At 43.7% G+C, this 17,559-nt stretch overlaps 1 protein-coding gene across 5 annotated transcripts in view; it reads right to left on the reverse strand.

Annotated features, from left to right (window-relative positions):
* NCAPG2 (non-SMC condensin II complex subunit G2) overlaps positions 1-17,559 on the reverse strand; it is a 71,997-nt gene that overhangs the window by 25,458 nt on the left and 28,980 nt on the right. For 3 of the 5 annotated variants that reach the window (XM_054495214.2, XM_054495212.2, XM_054495213.2), the window contains 6 exons: positions 17,347-17,526; positions 13,446-13,598; positions 7,172-7,394; positions 6,828-6,940; positions 4,590-4,763; positions 717-787 (listed from right to left, as the gene is read on the reverse strand). In XM_054495214.2, coding sequence (XP_054351189.1) covers positions 717-787; positions 4,590-4,763; positions 6,828-6,940; positions 7,172-7,394; positions 13,446-13,598; positions 17,347-17,526 — 914 coding nt within the window. The remainder of the gene's footprint in view (positions 1-716; positions 788-4,589; positions 4,764-6,827; positions 6,941-7,171; positions 7,395-13,445; positions 13,599-17,346; positions 17,527-17,559) is intronic. The other 2 variants (XM_063668054.1, XM_063668055.1) reach the window with 1 other exon arrangement.

Below are 17,559 nucleotides of genomic sequence, written 5' to 3' on the forward strand. Positions count from 1 at the left end.
CCTTCTGTTTCTGTGCCATCTGTCAGATTCTAGAGCAAGAGTTTCTACTTTTGAAGAACAATTTTTGTTTAGCATCAAAATATTCCTTTTTCTTCCATAAATATGAATAAAAATAATTTTTACTGAGATAATCACCAACACTGTAGAGCTCTAATGAAAAACACTATGTGAGACACAAAAGCCACAAATGTACTTAAAAATTTTCTAGTACCCACATTTGAAAACACAAAGAGAAACAGATGAAACTAATTTCAATAACATAATCTTATTTAATCCAATCTATCCAAAATCATTTTAACATGTAATCAGTATTTCACATTCTTCTTTTTGCCCCAAGGCTGACTCCATGTGTATTTTGTACTCACAGCACATCTCAGCTCAGATAGCCAAAGCCTAGGTGCTCAGGGCCACATGTGACCAACGGTGACCTTGTGCTCCAGAACCTCCCACACCAGGTGCTAAGAGTAACCCCAGACTTAAAGTGGAGTAACATTCTCAGTTCCATGCAGTCTCTTCTTTTATCACGTACCAACTTAGGGCCCACTGAAAATCACATCCTGATATTTTCCCTACCACAGGGAGAGGGAAGGGCAGAAGGAAGAGGCTACAGTGAGCTGAAAGCTAAATGTTATGGTCTGCTGACATGAATGAATAATTCAGCACAACAATGGATAGGATTCCTACTTTTCTACTATACCGAAAAACACAGCAAATACCTGAATGGAGGGACAGCAGAGGCCGGCATAAAGGACATTAGCATGAATAAAGGGATCTTGCAGCGATCATCCTAAGAGCGAAAAAAGAAAAACAAAACAAAGCATATGTAAGCACTATAAATTCTGAAAGTCTCTCTACGTAAATTCCTAATAACTTACTATCAAAGTTGCTCAAGAAGAACCATGGCAGTCCTTTCCGTGTTCAAAGGGAAAACTTAAACCAGCCTCACGTTTGAGGGGCAGAGAAAATTACTTGGTAAGTGTTATGAAAGTTTTATATAACATTTGACTACTTTGCAAATATTTATTAAGCACTTGCTATGTACCCAGTACCAATCTAGACCCTGGGAATATGCCAGTAAGCAGGATAAACAAAATCATATGCTGTCATGAATTGAATCTACTTTAAAAAACAACACCGATGAAACGAAAAAAAGATTAACTCTATACACTTGGTATCCTGAACATAAATCTCAAGAGAAGGAAATTATTCAGAGAAAATGTTATAAAACAAAATCAGAATATCTTTAGGAAGACAGTATAGTTCAATGGAAAATGCAGCGGGGCACAGTGGCTCATGCCTGTAATCCCAACTCTTTGTGAGCCTGAGGTGAGGTCAACAGTTACAGGCTACAGTAAGCATTCACTCCAGCCTGGGCAACAGGGCAAGATTATATCTATTAAAAAAAAAAAAAAAAAAAAAAAGGCCAGACACAGTGGCTCACCCCTGTAATCCCAGCACTTTGGGACGCTGAGGCGGCTGGATCACCTGAGGTTAGGAGTTCGAGACCAGCCTGATCAACATGGTGAAACCCCGTCCCTACTGAAAATTCAAAATCAGCCAGGATGGTGGCTCACGCCTGTAATCCCAGCTACTTGGAAGGCTGGGGCAGGAGAATCGCCTGAACCTGGGAGGCAGAGGTTGCAGTGAGCCGAGATTGTGCCACTGCACTCCAGCCTGGGCGACAAGAGCAAGACTCCATCTCAAAAAAAAAAAAAAGAAAGAAAGAAAAAAAAGTAAGCTTTGAGGCTACTGAACCAAATCTAGACCCAATCAGATTCTGTAGCCCAACAGCCAACATAGCACAGAGGAGAGGAGTTAAGCTCTCAGAGTCAGTTTCTCCCTTTGCAAAACGAACACAGGACTGTTGGAAGAACCAAAGTGAACTATACCACACAGAACCCCAGTACAGTACTTAGAGTGTCCTCAGTGCTTAGTAAATTGCAGCTAAATTATTATTACTAAAATAATAAGTAAAAGGGGGTACATCCACCCTTCCTCAAGAACACTCAGTAAGAGATATTCTTGGCTGGGAGAATGCGGACATAGTGAATCCTAAAAAAAAATAATAACAATAATTTTCCTGAAAATACATATGAAACAGAAACAAACCAAAATCAAAATTTGATTAGGAATTAATTTGCATTCACAGTGACCCCATCCTTACCCCCAACTAACGATATGGGAAGAAAATATCTCCTTAATGGCTGGGTACGGTGGCTCACGCCTGTAATCCCAGCACTTTGGGAGGCTGAGGCGGGCGGATCACAAGGTCAGGAGATCGAGACCATCCTGGCTAACACGGTGAAACCATGTCTCTACTAAAAATACAAAAATATTAGCCATGAATGGTGGCGGGCGCCTGTAGTCCCAGCTACTCGGGAGGCTGAGGCAGGAAAATGGCATGAACTCGGGAGGCGGAGCTTGCAGTGAGCCAAGATCGCTCTACTGCACTCCAGCCTGGGCGACAGAGCGAGAAAAAAAAAAAGAAAAAAAGAAAGAAAATATCTCGTTAATGTTACAAGTATACTGATAATGATGGCCAATTCCATCTGTGTGGCTCACCCATCATCTCTTTACTTAGAGAAGGAAGCAATTTTCCTTAGTGGTGGGGAGACTTCTTATAGACATACTCAGAATTAACTGAATCCCAAGACCCTCTAAGGGTTTCCAATACCCCATGGCCACAACTGCCCTGTCCGCCAACCCACCTGGTGTCCTATATGGGCTTCTGTTCATATTCTGAAATAATGCTGGTTTCTCAGCCCCGGGTCATTATTTCAGCTTTTTTTTTTTTTTTTTTTTAAAGAGGCAGGGTCTCACTCTGTTGCCAGGGCTGGAGTCAGTACAGTCGTATGATCACAGTTCACTGTAGTCTCAAACTCTGGGCTCAAGCAATCCTGTCTGAGCCTCCTACATAGCCAGGACCAAAAGGCACAGGCCATCAAGCTCAGCTAATTTTTTAAATTTTGTAGAGATGAGGTCTCACTGTGTTGCCCAGGCTAGTCTCAAACTCCCAGCCTGAAGCAATCCTCCTGCTTTGGCCTTGAAAAGTGCTGGGATTACAGGTGTGAGCCACCATGCCCAGCTAATGAGCTTTACCATTTACTGGTAAATTATGGTTTGGCTGTGTCCCCACCCAAATCTCCTCCTGAATTGTAGCTCCCATAATTCCCACGTGTTATGGGAGGGACACGGTGGTAGATAACTGAATCCTAGGGGTGGTTTCTCCCATACCGTTCTTATGGTAGTGAGTAAGTCTCACGAGATCTGATGGTTCTCTAAGGGGTTTCCCTTTGTGCTTGGCTCTCATTTTCTCTCTGCCTGCCACCATGTAAGACATGCCTTTTGCCTTCCGTCATGGCTGTGAAGCCTCCCCAGCCATATGGAACCGTGAGTCCATTAAACGTCTTTTTCTTTATAAATTACCCAGTCTCAGGTATGTCTTTATCAGCAGCATGAAAACAGACTAATACAATTTTGGCAACTAATACAATTTGCTTTCATGCACAGGCCATGCTTTCACGTCAGAGGCAGAATGAAGCTCAGAGCCTTGAAAGGGTTAGAAAAGCTACATGGTCCAAAGTCACATAAGTAGGTAGAAAAAGAGGCAAGAGTAACATTCAGGAAGAGAAGTGTGGTTCATAAGACCTATGATCTTTCTATATTTAAACCACACTTTCTTCAGAGTTAAGAATATATTTGCATTTTTACATGCTGTTAGCCTATTTTTAAATTTAGTTTTGAAATATAAACTTCCTTCAGAAGTAAAAAGTCAAGGAATGAGAAGGTCCTGCATGCAAATAGAAATCACGTACAGAGAAGAGTGGTGGGGGTGGGAAGGGTTAGCTAAAGGATTCAAAATTGCAGTTAGATCAGAGGAATAAGTTCAAAAGATCTATCCTATAACGTGGTGACTCCAGTTAATAACGGAATAATATATTCTTGAAAATCACTGAGAGCAGATTTTAAGCGTTCTCACCACAGAAATGGTAAGTATGTGAGGTGATACTGGCCAAACGTACGTATGTGAGGCTCGATTTGGCCATTCCACAATGTGTACATATTTCAAAACATCATGTTGAACACAATAAAGTATATACAATTTTTGTCAATTCAAAATAAATTTTTTTAAAAAAGAAATCACACACACAACTGTTTGCCCCAACAACACACACAACTCAAATACTTCAGGGACATATTTGCTTACTGGGTGCCTTTGGGTACCTAACTGCCCACAGAACTTGAGTACTACTGTACCTCCATGTTCACGAAATTCTTTCTTAAACCCCTGCAAATCAAGTTAGATGCTGAAATAATGTCGCTGACTATCGGAGGCAGAAGAATCATGTGCTTACCCAAGACATTTCTCTGGGTGCTGAGGATATGGAAGCAGACAGAGACACAAGATCTCCACCCTCAAGAGGGGCAAGAGAAAGAAACTATACTGCAAGGTAAACACTAATCCAACCCTCTCATTTTACAGATGAGAAAACAGATCCAGGGAGGTAAACATGTTTGAGAACTTTTGTTAAATTCTAAACAAACGTAACCTTAATATACCTTGCTTACAAGTATAGTTCGAGACTTACCTTAAATACTTTCAGATACTCTGGAAGCACAGAGGCAAACTTGTTAATGGTGTAAAGTTTGGCCTCTTTATTATTTTCCATACTTCTGTCAATACTTTTCCAGAGAATCACAATGATTTCTAGTAAACCTGCCATGCATGCAACATCGTTTACTGACAGTGTTTTGTCCAGAACCTAAGATAAAAATAATTTTATTGTGAAAGAATCTAATCATAACAACTACTAAAAGGTAACAGCATCTCAGAATTAGCGCTCTAAAGCAAAAGTGTAAAGAATATCAGTCTTACTTTCATGTCTTTTACTCTCTACTTTAGAATCTCCTAGGGAGGTAAATTTATTTTTAAATGCCCACCCACGATATAAATTCCAAACTAACTCTATATCCTTTAAAGAAATGGTTTATATAAAGAAAACTCCTCTAAAAATGAAAACGTATGAACTATTGTCTCCATCTAGGAACATAACACCCTATTAAGAAACATGCCTTTTCTTTCACTGTATCTTCTGCTTTATTAAAAGACATCACTTTTCACCACAAATCTCGATGCAGGGGGAGGGGAATGGTAAAGCCTGCTTTCCTCCAAGGTGACTGCTACTGAAACTCAGCCGCCAAAACCCAGCCTATCAGGTCACAGAAAGGACACAGTCTCTGGTTGGCCAACTCCACCCTACAGGCAGGCAGAACACAGCCTGAGAGGCTGGAATAATGACTGACTGTGATCGACTACCACTAGATCATGGGCTTCTTTAGTTTGTTCTAAAATAAACAGACCTGCTTACATTTTCCTGAACATATGCTGATAGTGCACAGTAATCACCTGAATTGTTCACTTTAAACTACAAACACACTCTAACAAATTCCTCTTCTACCCAGAGCCAGCAGTCCCACGCTGTCAACACTGCAAGCCACACATAAGTGCACTGTGGCTGCATGCCAGTAAGCGGACATGCCCACTCACCAGCACAGACACACAGCCAGACCCACCAACAATCCTGCTGTGGAGGCCTGTCACACAACTCTAACGCATACTGAGGGAGAAGCCCTGAGAGAAGAAACTCAAACTCCACTAAAACCAAGAGCAGAACCAGCTCTGAAGCTCTGAACACTGGCAGTGAGGGTGTCGTGAGCCCAGGGAGGTGGCCTGCCCAACGGCTGTGAAGACGGAAGTGGCTCTCACTCTCACTGAATTCTTCTCTCTATTCCACATCTATTTCCTGTATGTTTTTGGTAAGTGCCTTCTGAACAATTTCAACCCAGCATAACTGACTGAGGGGCTGGGCTGGTGGCCCATCAGGGGGTGGTGGGAGACGGAGGAGAAAGCACCATGGGACATGAGCGGGGCCTGGGTGAGCCATCTGCTGCCCCTGCTAGGAAGGACACAGTGGGGTCAGACCCAGAAGCACTTGGCTCAGGATCAGCTGTTAGGGGAGCACACCAGCAGTGTGCCTCAGCACAGGGCAAACTGTGTTTTGTGATTTCCTTTTAAAGTCCAGTTTCTTGGGTGGGGGTAGGGGGGAGGGATAGCATTGGGAGATATACCTAATGCTAGATGACGAGTTAGTGGGTGCAGCGCACCAGCATGGCACATGTATACATATGTAACTTACCTGCACATTGCGCACATGTACCATAAAACGTAAAGTATAATAATAATAATAATAATAATAATAATAAAAAGAAATAAAAAAATAAAAAATAAAATAAATAAAGTCCAGTTTCTTAATGTAGTGGGCATTGCAAAATGACCCCAAAACCTTACTTTAGACGTCCGCAAGCATAGCAGTTTAGAAGCTTAAGATAATGCTTATAAGTAACAAGTGTGTCTAAGTCTTAAACGTTATTTTCTTCTAATATAATTGGTTACTTTGGATTCAAGAAATTGTTCCTTTAATAAATTATACTTTGAAAAATATGGGAGTACCCAGAATCCAATCCAGCCATGCTACACCCAGGGTTGAACTGAAACACACAGAGACATTTAAGGTAAAGAAAATCTGGGACAAGATGTGACTGGTAAGAATTTTTCTTCTGTATTAAGTCCTACCTGAGCTCCAGAATGAACTACAAAGGATATATAGCAATTCTTTCAAAAATATTATTTATGACCTTCCAAAATAACTTGTTTAATTAACAATACTAAAGGAACAAAGAAAACATAGGAATATTCCTAACATAATGCCCCATGGGAGTGATGCCACTGACGCACTATCTGCCCGGCCTGGCCCTGCTCTACTCACAGTCACATTCTCCTTCTCCCTTCCGTCCTCTTCCTCCTCATCCTCTGGAGGCTCTCTCACTGCCCTCTGGATACAGGCATTTAAGCAATGACGAATAACGTGAATCAGCTTTGCTGAAATGTTTAGGATAAACAAGAATTAATGGATGTGTTTCTTCTACAAAATTAACTATATGATAATGAAATTGTAATCCCAATTAGTCAAAAGTACTATTTTAAGGGAAATCATTCAGAAATGCATTAAAGTATGAAGCTTATTAAACTGACAAATACTGAACTCCGTAATTTGTATTATGCTTTTGGGGGAAAACATAACAAGAACTGAGAAATAACAGCACTCCCTACCTATGTTGGTGCAGGCGGTGTGTTCGTGGGCGTACTGATAGAACCTCCTGGCAGCAGCGTGGTTCATCTGCACCAGGGTGACACAGCGCTCGCACCAGACCTCCTCCGGCTGATTCACAGGCAGGAAAGAATTAAAGATGAGGCTCACCAGGCGCCGAGACACAGGTCGAGAATCAGTTTCCAGACGAACCAGAATGTGCTCCATGGGGCATATTTTCCAAAACTGTGCAAAAAGCACATATGCAGAAGGAAATAATCAATTGTGCCTGTAACCCTGGAAACAGCTTAAGAAAAATTTCAAGCATAACCAAAAAAGGAACTAATTTTTATATTTAAGAAAATTCACTTCAAATGACTATACCAAAATCTGTGACTTTCTGTAGAGAAATTAGAATTAATAAATCTATATTTTTAAAAGTACTGTTATATAAGGCACCCAAGTATTAGGTTGCTAAGAGGGTTAATTAAAATTACTTAACACCATGATTAACATACGGGAAACTCTCCAATGATAGCTATGATTGTCAATTAATTTTTTTAATTTCTTAAAGTACCTTAACTTTTGGCGCATTAATGTGAAAAGTGAGTAAAAATATATACAACGTTTTTGACGTGGACACTCCATCTCCTATCTAAGAGGCAGGGGCATCACTCCTGAACCCCTGGGGCTGCCTGTCCCATCCACAGTGACTCCTTCTCTGACACAAGCCTGCCCAGATCAGCATGGACCCCCACAGCCTAGTCTCATCTCCCCCCACCCGTCTCACATGCAGCCTCCAGAAAACCTGCAAAAATCAGAACTGAGCATAGTGATAGTGTCCCTCTTCTCAAAAGCCTTCGAACTACCTACAGAAAGCAAGCACCAATCTTCTGCAAAAGAAATTCAAGACAAAAGAAAAATGCAGAACATGACAAAGCAAAATTGAATGGCACCACATCAAGCCCGGCCTCGGGCTTCTCACCTGCATGGTGAGCAAAACCCTCGACCTTGCATTTTTCTGAAGAACCTTGCTCCAAGGACCAATCCTTCTTTCTAGTATTTTCAATTGGATCTTTCTTCTTTACATCATTCCAATTCTTAGAACAAAAACCCACACACAAAACTCAACCTGAGGTTCCCATCTCCTGGCTCCCACCTTCCTTCCCCCTTGTCAGTCAACCTGCTCCTAAGTGTGCCTGCATCCCACCTCCACCTCCATATCTCACCTCCCAACCCCATCGACACTGCAGTCCACCCTCACTGAAGTTGTTCTTGCCAAGGTCATGATCTCATACTGCAAATTCAAATAGACATATGAACGCCCTCAACTCAGACAAAATCTGCAGCATCTGACACTATCATTACTACCTCCTGAAGCGCCCCTGGGATATTTCCACTCAGGCACTTCTTGGTATTTCTGAAAAAGTTACTGTAGTAAGGACAATAACCCCAAATCCCACACTGGGCAGTTTACTCACATTCTAGCATTGGAAAGACAGAGCATTACCCCAGTACTTCAAGCAGCCACAGGACAGTGGACAGGGCCAAGGTTCCCAGCTCTCACCCACAGCCACAGGGACAAGAATCTTCTGCCAAACCTGACTGAAGCCTTGGAAATTAAGGGACTGGAAATTTCTTACCTAAGGGTGAGAGGCTGTGCTGTCACGGTTTAAGAGGACAAGAAAGAGAAAAATACTAGGACTCATATTCTGACCAGAGAACAACTCTGTCCACTTCCACCCTGAGCCCCTTCTGCCCGTCCCAACACACAAAAGCCTCCTGGCCACAGGCTCCAGCCCCAACGGGTGGTTACTTCTGAGAGAGAGGCATCAAGCCCTGAACACTGCACCAGCAGGCCTGCAGGTGACAGCGCTGTTGGCAACCAACCTTTCTGGAAATGCCTGAGGATGTCAAGCACAGAACCAAGTGCCTGAGCCACTATTTACTGTATTTTTGCAACCACCCCCAGCATAGATATTAGTATTCCCACTTTACAGGTAAGAAGCAGGCTTAGAGTGATTAAGTACAAGATCATAGCACTTTTATGTAGTCTGCCACGCTGTCTTTCAGTATCACACAAATGCACAGATCAGAGCTGCACGAGCCACACACTACTGTAGAAATAGAAGTAGACTCATTGGCTGGGCACAGTGGCTCCCGCCTGTAGTCCCAGCAACTCAGGAGACCAAGGCAGGAGGATCGCTTGAAGCCAGGAGTTTGAGGCCACCCTGGGCAACACAGGGAGACCCTGTCTCAAAAAAAAAAAAAAAATTAAAAAGAAGACAGTGCATTGAAGGGAGAGTGTTGACATCTCCTAGCCCACTGGGCTCAGCCCATCAGCCCAGGCCTACCACAGCTAACAAAGGAAACAAAGAGAAGGTATAACTCTCATTCCTTCTAGAGCTGCATGTACAAGACCCTCCACTGAGCCAACGCACCCATTACTGAGGTGTGCACGCCAGGCCCGGCAGCCTGGTTTCATGCTGCCAGGTTGTTCCTGCCCATAGACAATGCCCTCCAGTCAGCTCCAACAGCTGTCCTCTGGCCAGTCAGACTGCCTCTTGTACTCATGTCATTCTGTAACCTTAACTTTCAAGGGAAATTAGCTTGCATGCCTGTCACAAACCTTTCCAGAGACCTCACAACCAAATGGCTGTCTGCCTTGCACTTGCAAAGATAAGGACTGAAACGCAAACGTTCTGCCTTCTTCCTCTGCTCTGGCACCCAAACTTCCCGGTGGGCCAGAGACCCCGTGTCCCCCCGCCTTCCTAACAGACCCCGTGTCCCCCCGCCTGCCTAACAGACCCCGTGTCCCCCCGCCTGCCTAACAGACTACGTGTCCCTCCGCCTTCCTTACCCGCTACGGTGTCCCTCCGCCCCCCTTACCCCCTACTGCATCCCTCTGCACCCCCCCACCCACTACTGGGCCCCCGCACCCCGCCCTAACCCAATACTGGGTCCCTCCGCCCTCCTTATCCACTACTGGGTCCCACCGCTCCCCCTTATCCACTACTGGGTCCCTCCTCCCTCCTTACTCACTACTGGGTTCCTCCACCCTCCTTACCTACCCTGTGTCCCGGGCACTCCTTACCCACTACTGTGTGCCTCCGCTCCCCTTACCCACTACTGTGTCCCTCCGCCCTCCCTTACCCACTACTGGGTCCCTCCTCCCCGCTTTCCCACTACTGGGTACCTCCACCCTCCTTACCTACTACTGGGTCCCTCCACCCTCCTTACCTACTACTGTTTTCTGTTTTGTTTTACTGAAGAGTTATTCTTTTTTTATAAAATAATGGTAGAGTGGTTTTTAAGTGCTTATCTTTTAGAGATACATTCTGAAATACAAAGAAAACAATATGATGTCTGGAATTTATTTCAAAATAGTCTGGCAGTGTGGCCTGGATACGGTTTAGATAAAACAAGACTGGACATGGCAATAATTGTTGAAGCTGGGTGATGGGTACATCTAATTCACTATATTAGTCTCTCTGCTTTTATATATGTTTGAAAATTCAAAATTAAAAATTAAAAAAAGTAAAATTATTCACAAAAAGTTGTTTTTCTCCAATAATTGCCTTAAAGTCTACTTTGTTTTCTGGGTTTTTTGGTCCAACTTTTATTTTAAGTTCAGGGGTACAAATGCAGGATGTGCAGGTTTGTTAAATTGGTAGACATGTGCCATGGTGGTTTGCTGCACAGATCATCCCATTACCTAGGTATCAAGCCCAGCATCCATTAGCCATTATTCCTGATGCTCTCCCTCCTCCTACCCTCCACCGTCCAACAGGCCCCAGTATGTGTTGTTCCCCACCATGTGTCCACGTGTTCTCATCATTTAGCTCTCATTTATAAGTGAGAACATGCGGTATTTGGTTTTCTGTTCCTGCGTTGGTTTGCTGAGCATAATAGCTTCCAGCTCCATCCATTCCCTGCAAAGAACATGATCTCTTCCCTTTTTATGGCGGCATAGTGTTCCATAGTATATATGTACCACATTTTCCTTATCCAGTCTATCATTGAAGGGCATTTAGGTTGGTTCCATGTCTTTGCTATTGTGAATAGTGCTGCAATGAACATACGCAAACATATATCTTTATAATAAAATGATTTATATTCCTTTAGGTATATACCCAGTAATGGGATTCCTGGGTCAAATCGTATTTCTGCCTCTAGGTCTTTGAAGAATTGCCACACTGTCTTCCACAACGGTTGAACTAATTGACACTCCCACTAACAGTGTAAAAGCACAGAACTATAGTTTTAATAGGCTGTTTAAAAAAATGCCATCAAACATTTGCATTTTGCAATGCAGCCAGTATTTTTATTGAAATTGACATGCTTGGCCGGGCGCAGTGGCTCACGCCTACAATCCCAGCACTTTAGGAGGCCAAGACAGGTGGATCCCCTGAGGTCAGGAGTTCGAGACCAGCCTGGCCAACACGGTGAAACCCCATCTCTACTAAAATTAAAAAAAAAAAAATTAGCCAGGCATGGTGGCACGCACCTGTAGTCCCAGCTACTCAGGAGGCTGAGGCAGGAGAATCACTTGAACCTGGGAGGCAGAGGTTACAGTAAGGCAAGATTGTGCCATTGCACCCCAGCCTGGGTGACAGAGCGAGACTCCGTCTCAAAAAAAAAAAAAAAAAAATTGACAAGCTTACTCTAGATTTTTTTAAGAGACAAGTTCTCACTATGTTGCCCAGGCTGGTCTCACACTTCTGAGCTTAAGTGATCCTCCCACCTCAGCCTCCCAAAGTGCTAGGATTACAGGCATCAGCCACCACACCTGGCTGTTACTCTAAAATTTATATGAAATGCAAAGGACCTAAAGTAGCCAAAGAATTTTGAAAGAACAACAAAGCTGAAGAAGGTACACTGCAAGACTTACTGTAAGATCCACACAGAACAAACGGATCAACAGAATAGGACAGAGTCCAGAAAAGGACCACACACATGGTCAATGATTTTCAACAAAAGCATCAAAGTAACTCAATTGGATATGACATTGGGTGTTAATACTACATGGGTCACTCAAAATATCCTTTGTTTTCTTCTAACATAAAAAAATTCACAGATCAAAACTCAAAATACGCAAAGTAATATGTACTACATTCAGTGACAAGATCCCCATCATTGGCTGGGCACGGTGGCTCACACCTGTAATCCCAGCACTTTGGGAGGCCAAGGTGGGCAGATCACTTGAGCCCAGGAGTTTGAGACCAGCCTGGGCAACATGGGGAAACGTCATCCCTACAAAAACTACAAAAATTAGCCAGACATGGTGGCACACTCCTGTGGTCCTAGCCACTTGGGAGGCTGAGGAGGGATGACGGCTTGAGGTTGCAGTGAACCAAGATCACACCACAGCACTCTAGCTTGGGCATCAGAGTGGGACCCTGTCTCCCCCTCACCTCATCACCCTAAGCAACTGACACTAAATTCTTGTTCTCTTCAAAGGATATTTTACCCATATCTGAGCAATATTTACTTATACATATGTCTCCATTTTACTCAGCTGGTAGCACACCAGAACCACATCTACACTATGCTTTTATACTTCTATATCTTAGAGGCCTTTCTAAGGAAGCCCGACAAAAAGTTCCTCCTTGTTCTTTTCATGGCCACACAGCACCACTTCTCTTATGAATACACAAATCTGTCTGGCTGACCCTACACTCTGGCATATCAGTCTGTTTCTGGATCCTGTGCCATAGCAGAACAGCACTCAAAGTAAATTTCTGAGAACTACTGTGTGGAGAAAGAAAGTTCACGATGGTACCAAATAATAATGAAGTCAAGAACATTATAAGCAACATTCTTAGCAAAAAGCTGAAGAGAACTAGAGCTGAAAGAGAACAATCACTTCAGTAGTTTATAAAATGTCAAAACGCACATCTCTCATAAAGCGGGTGTCTCCTTCCTTCACTCTGTGTGGGGGGCAGGGGGGTGGGGGGGTGGGGGGGGGGTGGCTCATACTAGACACTCTCCAGAAGTGCTCACCAGGTGCCAAGTATCCAAATATTACACCAAATATCTCGCTGAAAACCTTCATACACGATAAAAATATAATGGAAGGCGGGGGGTGCTTACATTCACGTCTTTCGAAAAGAAAACACATTGATAATATTTCTAGAACCTTTGATGAAAAACACAAAATAACATTTTTGACAGAGATAACTGGTCAAATCATATCAGTTATCAGTTTAAAATGTGGAATTAAAACTACTTTCTTTCTGTTTGATGAACACATGTCCCTATTTCATGTCATAAGTAAAAAAGCCCTATTCATCCTACCTTAGCAGCCCTCACAGCTTTGATCTTCAACAGCATGTCCACAAAAGCCACCCTCACTTTCTCAGAATTGTCGTGGAGACTGTATCTGAGAGCTGGAAGGAGCTGCTCTAACAATGGGTGGCTCAGTTTGTTGTCCAAAATCATTGGCAGGCACTGCAACAGACAGAAAGATAAATTCAAAATCAGAACGTGCCAATGAAAGGTTCAGGTAGGAAAACTTCATTAAAGAAAACATTCACTTCCATCTTTACTAGAACTACTAGTGAAATAAATATACCTATGGAAAATACCACTTTTTCTAGAATTATTTCATATAAAAGGCATACTTTTAATGAACTAGTATAGGTCCAACCACTGCTATTTGGTCCATCCATTGTTTTGTTCAAATAAGATTAAAGCAATTATAAAAGAAATCTTTAATGCTCTCTCTTAGCTAAATTTTAGAGAATTTTTGAGTTGAAAGAAACACAGAATAACTACTGGTCACATGGTCTCCAAAGGCAGCAAGTCCAAGAACTCTGCATTTCCTGACTCGATACTGCATGAGGATTGGAGGGAACAGAGCCAGCGTGTGTGACTCGAACGCACTCTCGGCTGACTACAGTGCCCATGTAGCAGGTGGCACTCCTCCACAGGCCAAGGCTCAGTCTGGGCCCCCAAGCTCCAGCACTACTTAAGCTCTACTGCCTTCTCCATCTAGTTTCAGGAGAAAGGACATTTTCATAGGTTTTTATTAAAAGTATATACAGTATTCCAAAAACATTTGTATATATATATATATATTTTTTTTTTTTTTTTTTGAGACGGAGTCTCGCTCTGTCACCCAGGCTGGAGCGCAGGGGCGCAATCTTGGTTCACTGCAAGCTCTGCCTCCCGGGTTCATGCCATTCTCCTGCCTCAGCCTCCCAAGTAGCTGGGACTACAGGCACCCGCCACCACGCCTGGCTAATTTTTGTATTTTTAGTAGAGATGGGGTTTCACTGTGTTAGCCAGAATGGTCTCGATCTCCTGACCTCGTGATCCGCCCGCCTCGGCCTCCCAAAGTGCTGGGATTACAGGCGTGAGCCATCGCTCCTGGTCACATATATTTTAATGACGATAATTTTTTCAAAAAATTTCAAGTATATACAGCTCTTCTTCCAAAGCAATCAAGGGCAGACTGATTTGAATCATCTGCTCCACCTGTGTCCACAGCCTCCTCTTGATCCTGCCCTCCCACTGGACACCAGCCACTGGCCACCACCTGCCTTGCCAGTTCCCCCAATCCCACAGCCTCTGTAGCCCCTGCTACAACACTGTGTTCTCCTAATTCTCCTTCAACTTCTCTGGTCTTTCTTCTGTAGATTCTCTGCTGACTCTTCCTCTACTCCAGAGCCCACCCATCCCTCCTCATAGATGACCCATCTGGGCCCAGGAGGCATCTCAGAGTGGCCCTGCAAGGGTTTCCTCAGAAGCATGAAAGCACCAGACTGTGGTCAGAAGGTCAGAACCAAGAGAAGACTGGCCAGGGAGCTGCAGCCACTTTGGGTGACAGCAACAGGAAGGAGCAGGTGAACCTCAGACACCAGGAAGGGAAAGACAGGACTTGGGTTAAGGAAGAAGAAGCAAGAACAGCACGCAAGTGAGTGACTCGGCAGATGGCATCATCACTTCAAGGAGAAGAGGAGCAAGGGGGAGAGAGGAAAATAAATAAAACTCTTGGATGGCAGCAGGTTTGGAAAAGATGGTCATAAACTCAGCAATGGAGACAGGGTGGTTGCTATGACGTACAACCAAGGCCCCATCAGAAATGAAGCACTCACCCCAGCTGTCCTGGGGCTGCTGAGCTGCCCTCGCCATCAGCATGTTTGGGGATGGCCTCCTGAAGAAAATGCCTTCTTCCCGGGCAGCCAGTGTGCAATAGTGAATCAGCATGGGCCCAGTCTGAAGGGCTCTGCTGGCTCCAGAGCTGCCTGTGGGTCTGCATGAGGCTTTCCCAGGCTGTGTCATGGCTTAATGTCCCTTCCCTTCCACAGGTGTGCACCCCAGGAGCACTTCCTAATCTGCATGCTGTGGATAGTCTTAATCTCAGAGCTACCTGTTGGTCACCTGAGCAGAGCTCTCAAGAAGACGCTTGTCTGTAAACTGGGACCAGCCGCATGCAAACTGCAGTCAGAGCAAGGCTGGAAACCAGATCGCCAGGGTGAGCCCATCACAGCGCAAGAAGCACACGGCTCCCTGACTCCTCAGCCAGCACTTACAGTAAGAGCATTCAACCAAAGACCAAGAGGAAGAAGAGGGACTGAGGTTTTACCACAACATCCAGAAGGACAGGGAATGGTGTAGGAATGAATTCTGCTCAGAGGTCAAAACAGTCTAGTGAAGCGGTCATGTGAAATTCACCTTGGCTAGAAATGCTTTACTGGGGTAGCGGACATAGAAGATGCTTTACAGTAGACTGGAGAATGGCAGGAAATGGAGATAAACCATTTAGGTGACCACTGAACTAAGACTCTTTTGAGAATAAGAAGGTTGCTCCTAACAATTACTGCAGAGCAACAGGCATGAGCCCAAATGTGTGATCACTCAACAAATACAGACATGCTCCTCAGAATATCTTTCTGCAATGAGGAGAGATGGGGGAGCCTCTGCCTCAGATGGAGATGTGGACATGCTTACAAACCTACAGGAAGGACATTGCTGAGAGGAGGAGGTTGAACATGCACAGAAAAAAAAAATTTGTTTTTTTTCTTTTTGAGACAAGGTCTGGCTCTATCACCCAAGCTGGAGTGCAGTGGCACAATCTTGGCTCACTGCAACCTCTGCTTCCCACACTCAAGCCATCCCCCACCTCAGCCTCTCAAGTAGCTGGGACTAGATACACACCACCATGACCAGCTACTTTTTTTGTACTTTTTGTAGAGACAGGGTTTCACCACTTTGCTCAGGCTAGTCTTGAGCTCGTGAACTCAAGCAATCCACCTGTCTTGGCCTCCCAAAGTGCGGGATTACAGGAGTGAGCCACTGCACCTAGCCCAGAAAACTTTTCCAATACAGAAAATAAGCAAGCAGGTTCCTGAGAAGTGGGGAGGAAGATCCACAGGAGCCCCCACTAGGGCATGGCCGTGAGGCCCAAGAGCTGCTCTGAAAATGTCTGTTTTGCACATGAGGGAAGAAGAAGTCACCTGCTTTGTGCTCAGGGGAGTCAGAGCTTCTAAACAGTTGATTCCAGTAGTAGGAAAGTGAGATCAGTTCTTCTTAGGTCATCTCACAGTCCCTCAAGAAATTCTCTGAATTGGCCTCTCCGAGAGCTTTACAGATTCTCCAAACCCTCTCTCCAAGAGCATTTGTTTTTGCAGCCTGGGTAGCCCCCTCCCTCTGGTTCATTCCACACCTAGCCGTTTCACATTTTCTCACCAAAGTCAGGGGGAAAAAAGATCAGTGGCCACCCCACTACCATCTAGCATACATATTACAATTTCTATAAACCTGAAGACAGTTAGGTTGCTTAGAAAATAAAATGTGAGTTCTTCTTGCAAGGTTTGAGCTACGATTGGTGTTGATGATGGGTGGGAGATACTAAAAAATTACTTAAGTGAATCCAAATATATTATATGTACAAGATTCTATGCAAACCATATTTCTCCAAGACATTATACAAACAGACAAAAGAGAATAAATTCAACAGTACTGGAACCCCTTCCCCCCTTACACTAAAAACTACTATTAGTTCAAGTCATCATTTTTTGTAGAAAACACTTTTAATTTGGTTTTTAAAAACCTTACTTTGGATATACGACAAGTCGAAAATGTTATCTCTGTGGAGCAGGATTACAGGTATTATTTTAATCTTTTTCTTTTCCTGTTTTTCTAATTATTCTACAATAAATAAACATTACTTACATAATTTAAAAAATCTTACCTTAAAGACAGAACAACGAACATCAGCTGAGCTCGTGTCAAATGCCAGTTCCCCAGTCACCTTCTTCAGGAGGTCAATAAGAATGGTCGGGGGCATCATTTCCCAGTACTTAGAAGTTATTTTACACACACCAAGGATCCCTGTGGAACGGACCATCGGGTAAGGATCTTCTAAAAGGCTCTATAAGTAGGAGGGGAGAAAGGCTTAAAAACC

This window comes from Pongo pygmaeus, chromosome 6 (assembly GCF_028885625.2).
Source record: "Pongo pygmaeus isolate AG05252 chromosome 6, NHGRI_mPonPyg2-v2.0_pri, whole genome shotgun sequence".
NCBI classification, from domain to species: Eukaryota; Metazoa; Chordata; class Mammalia; order Primates; family Hominidae; genus Pongo; species Pongo pygmaeus.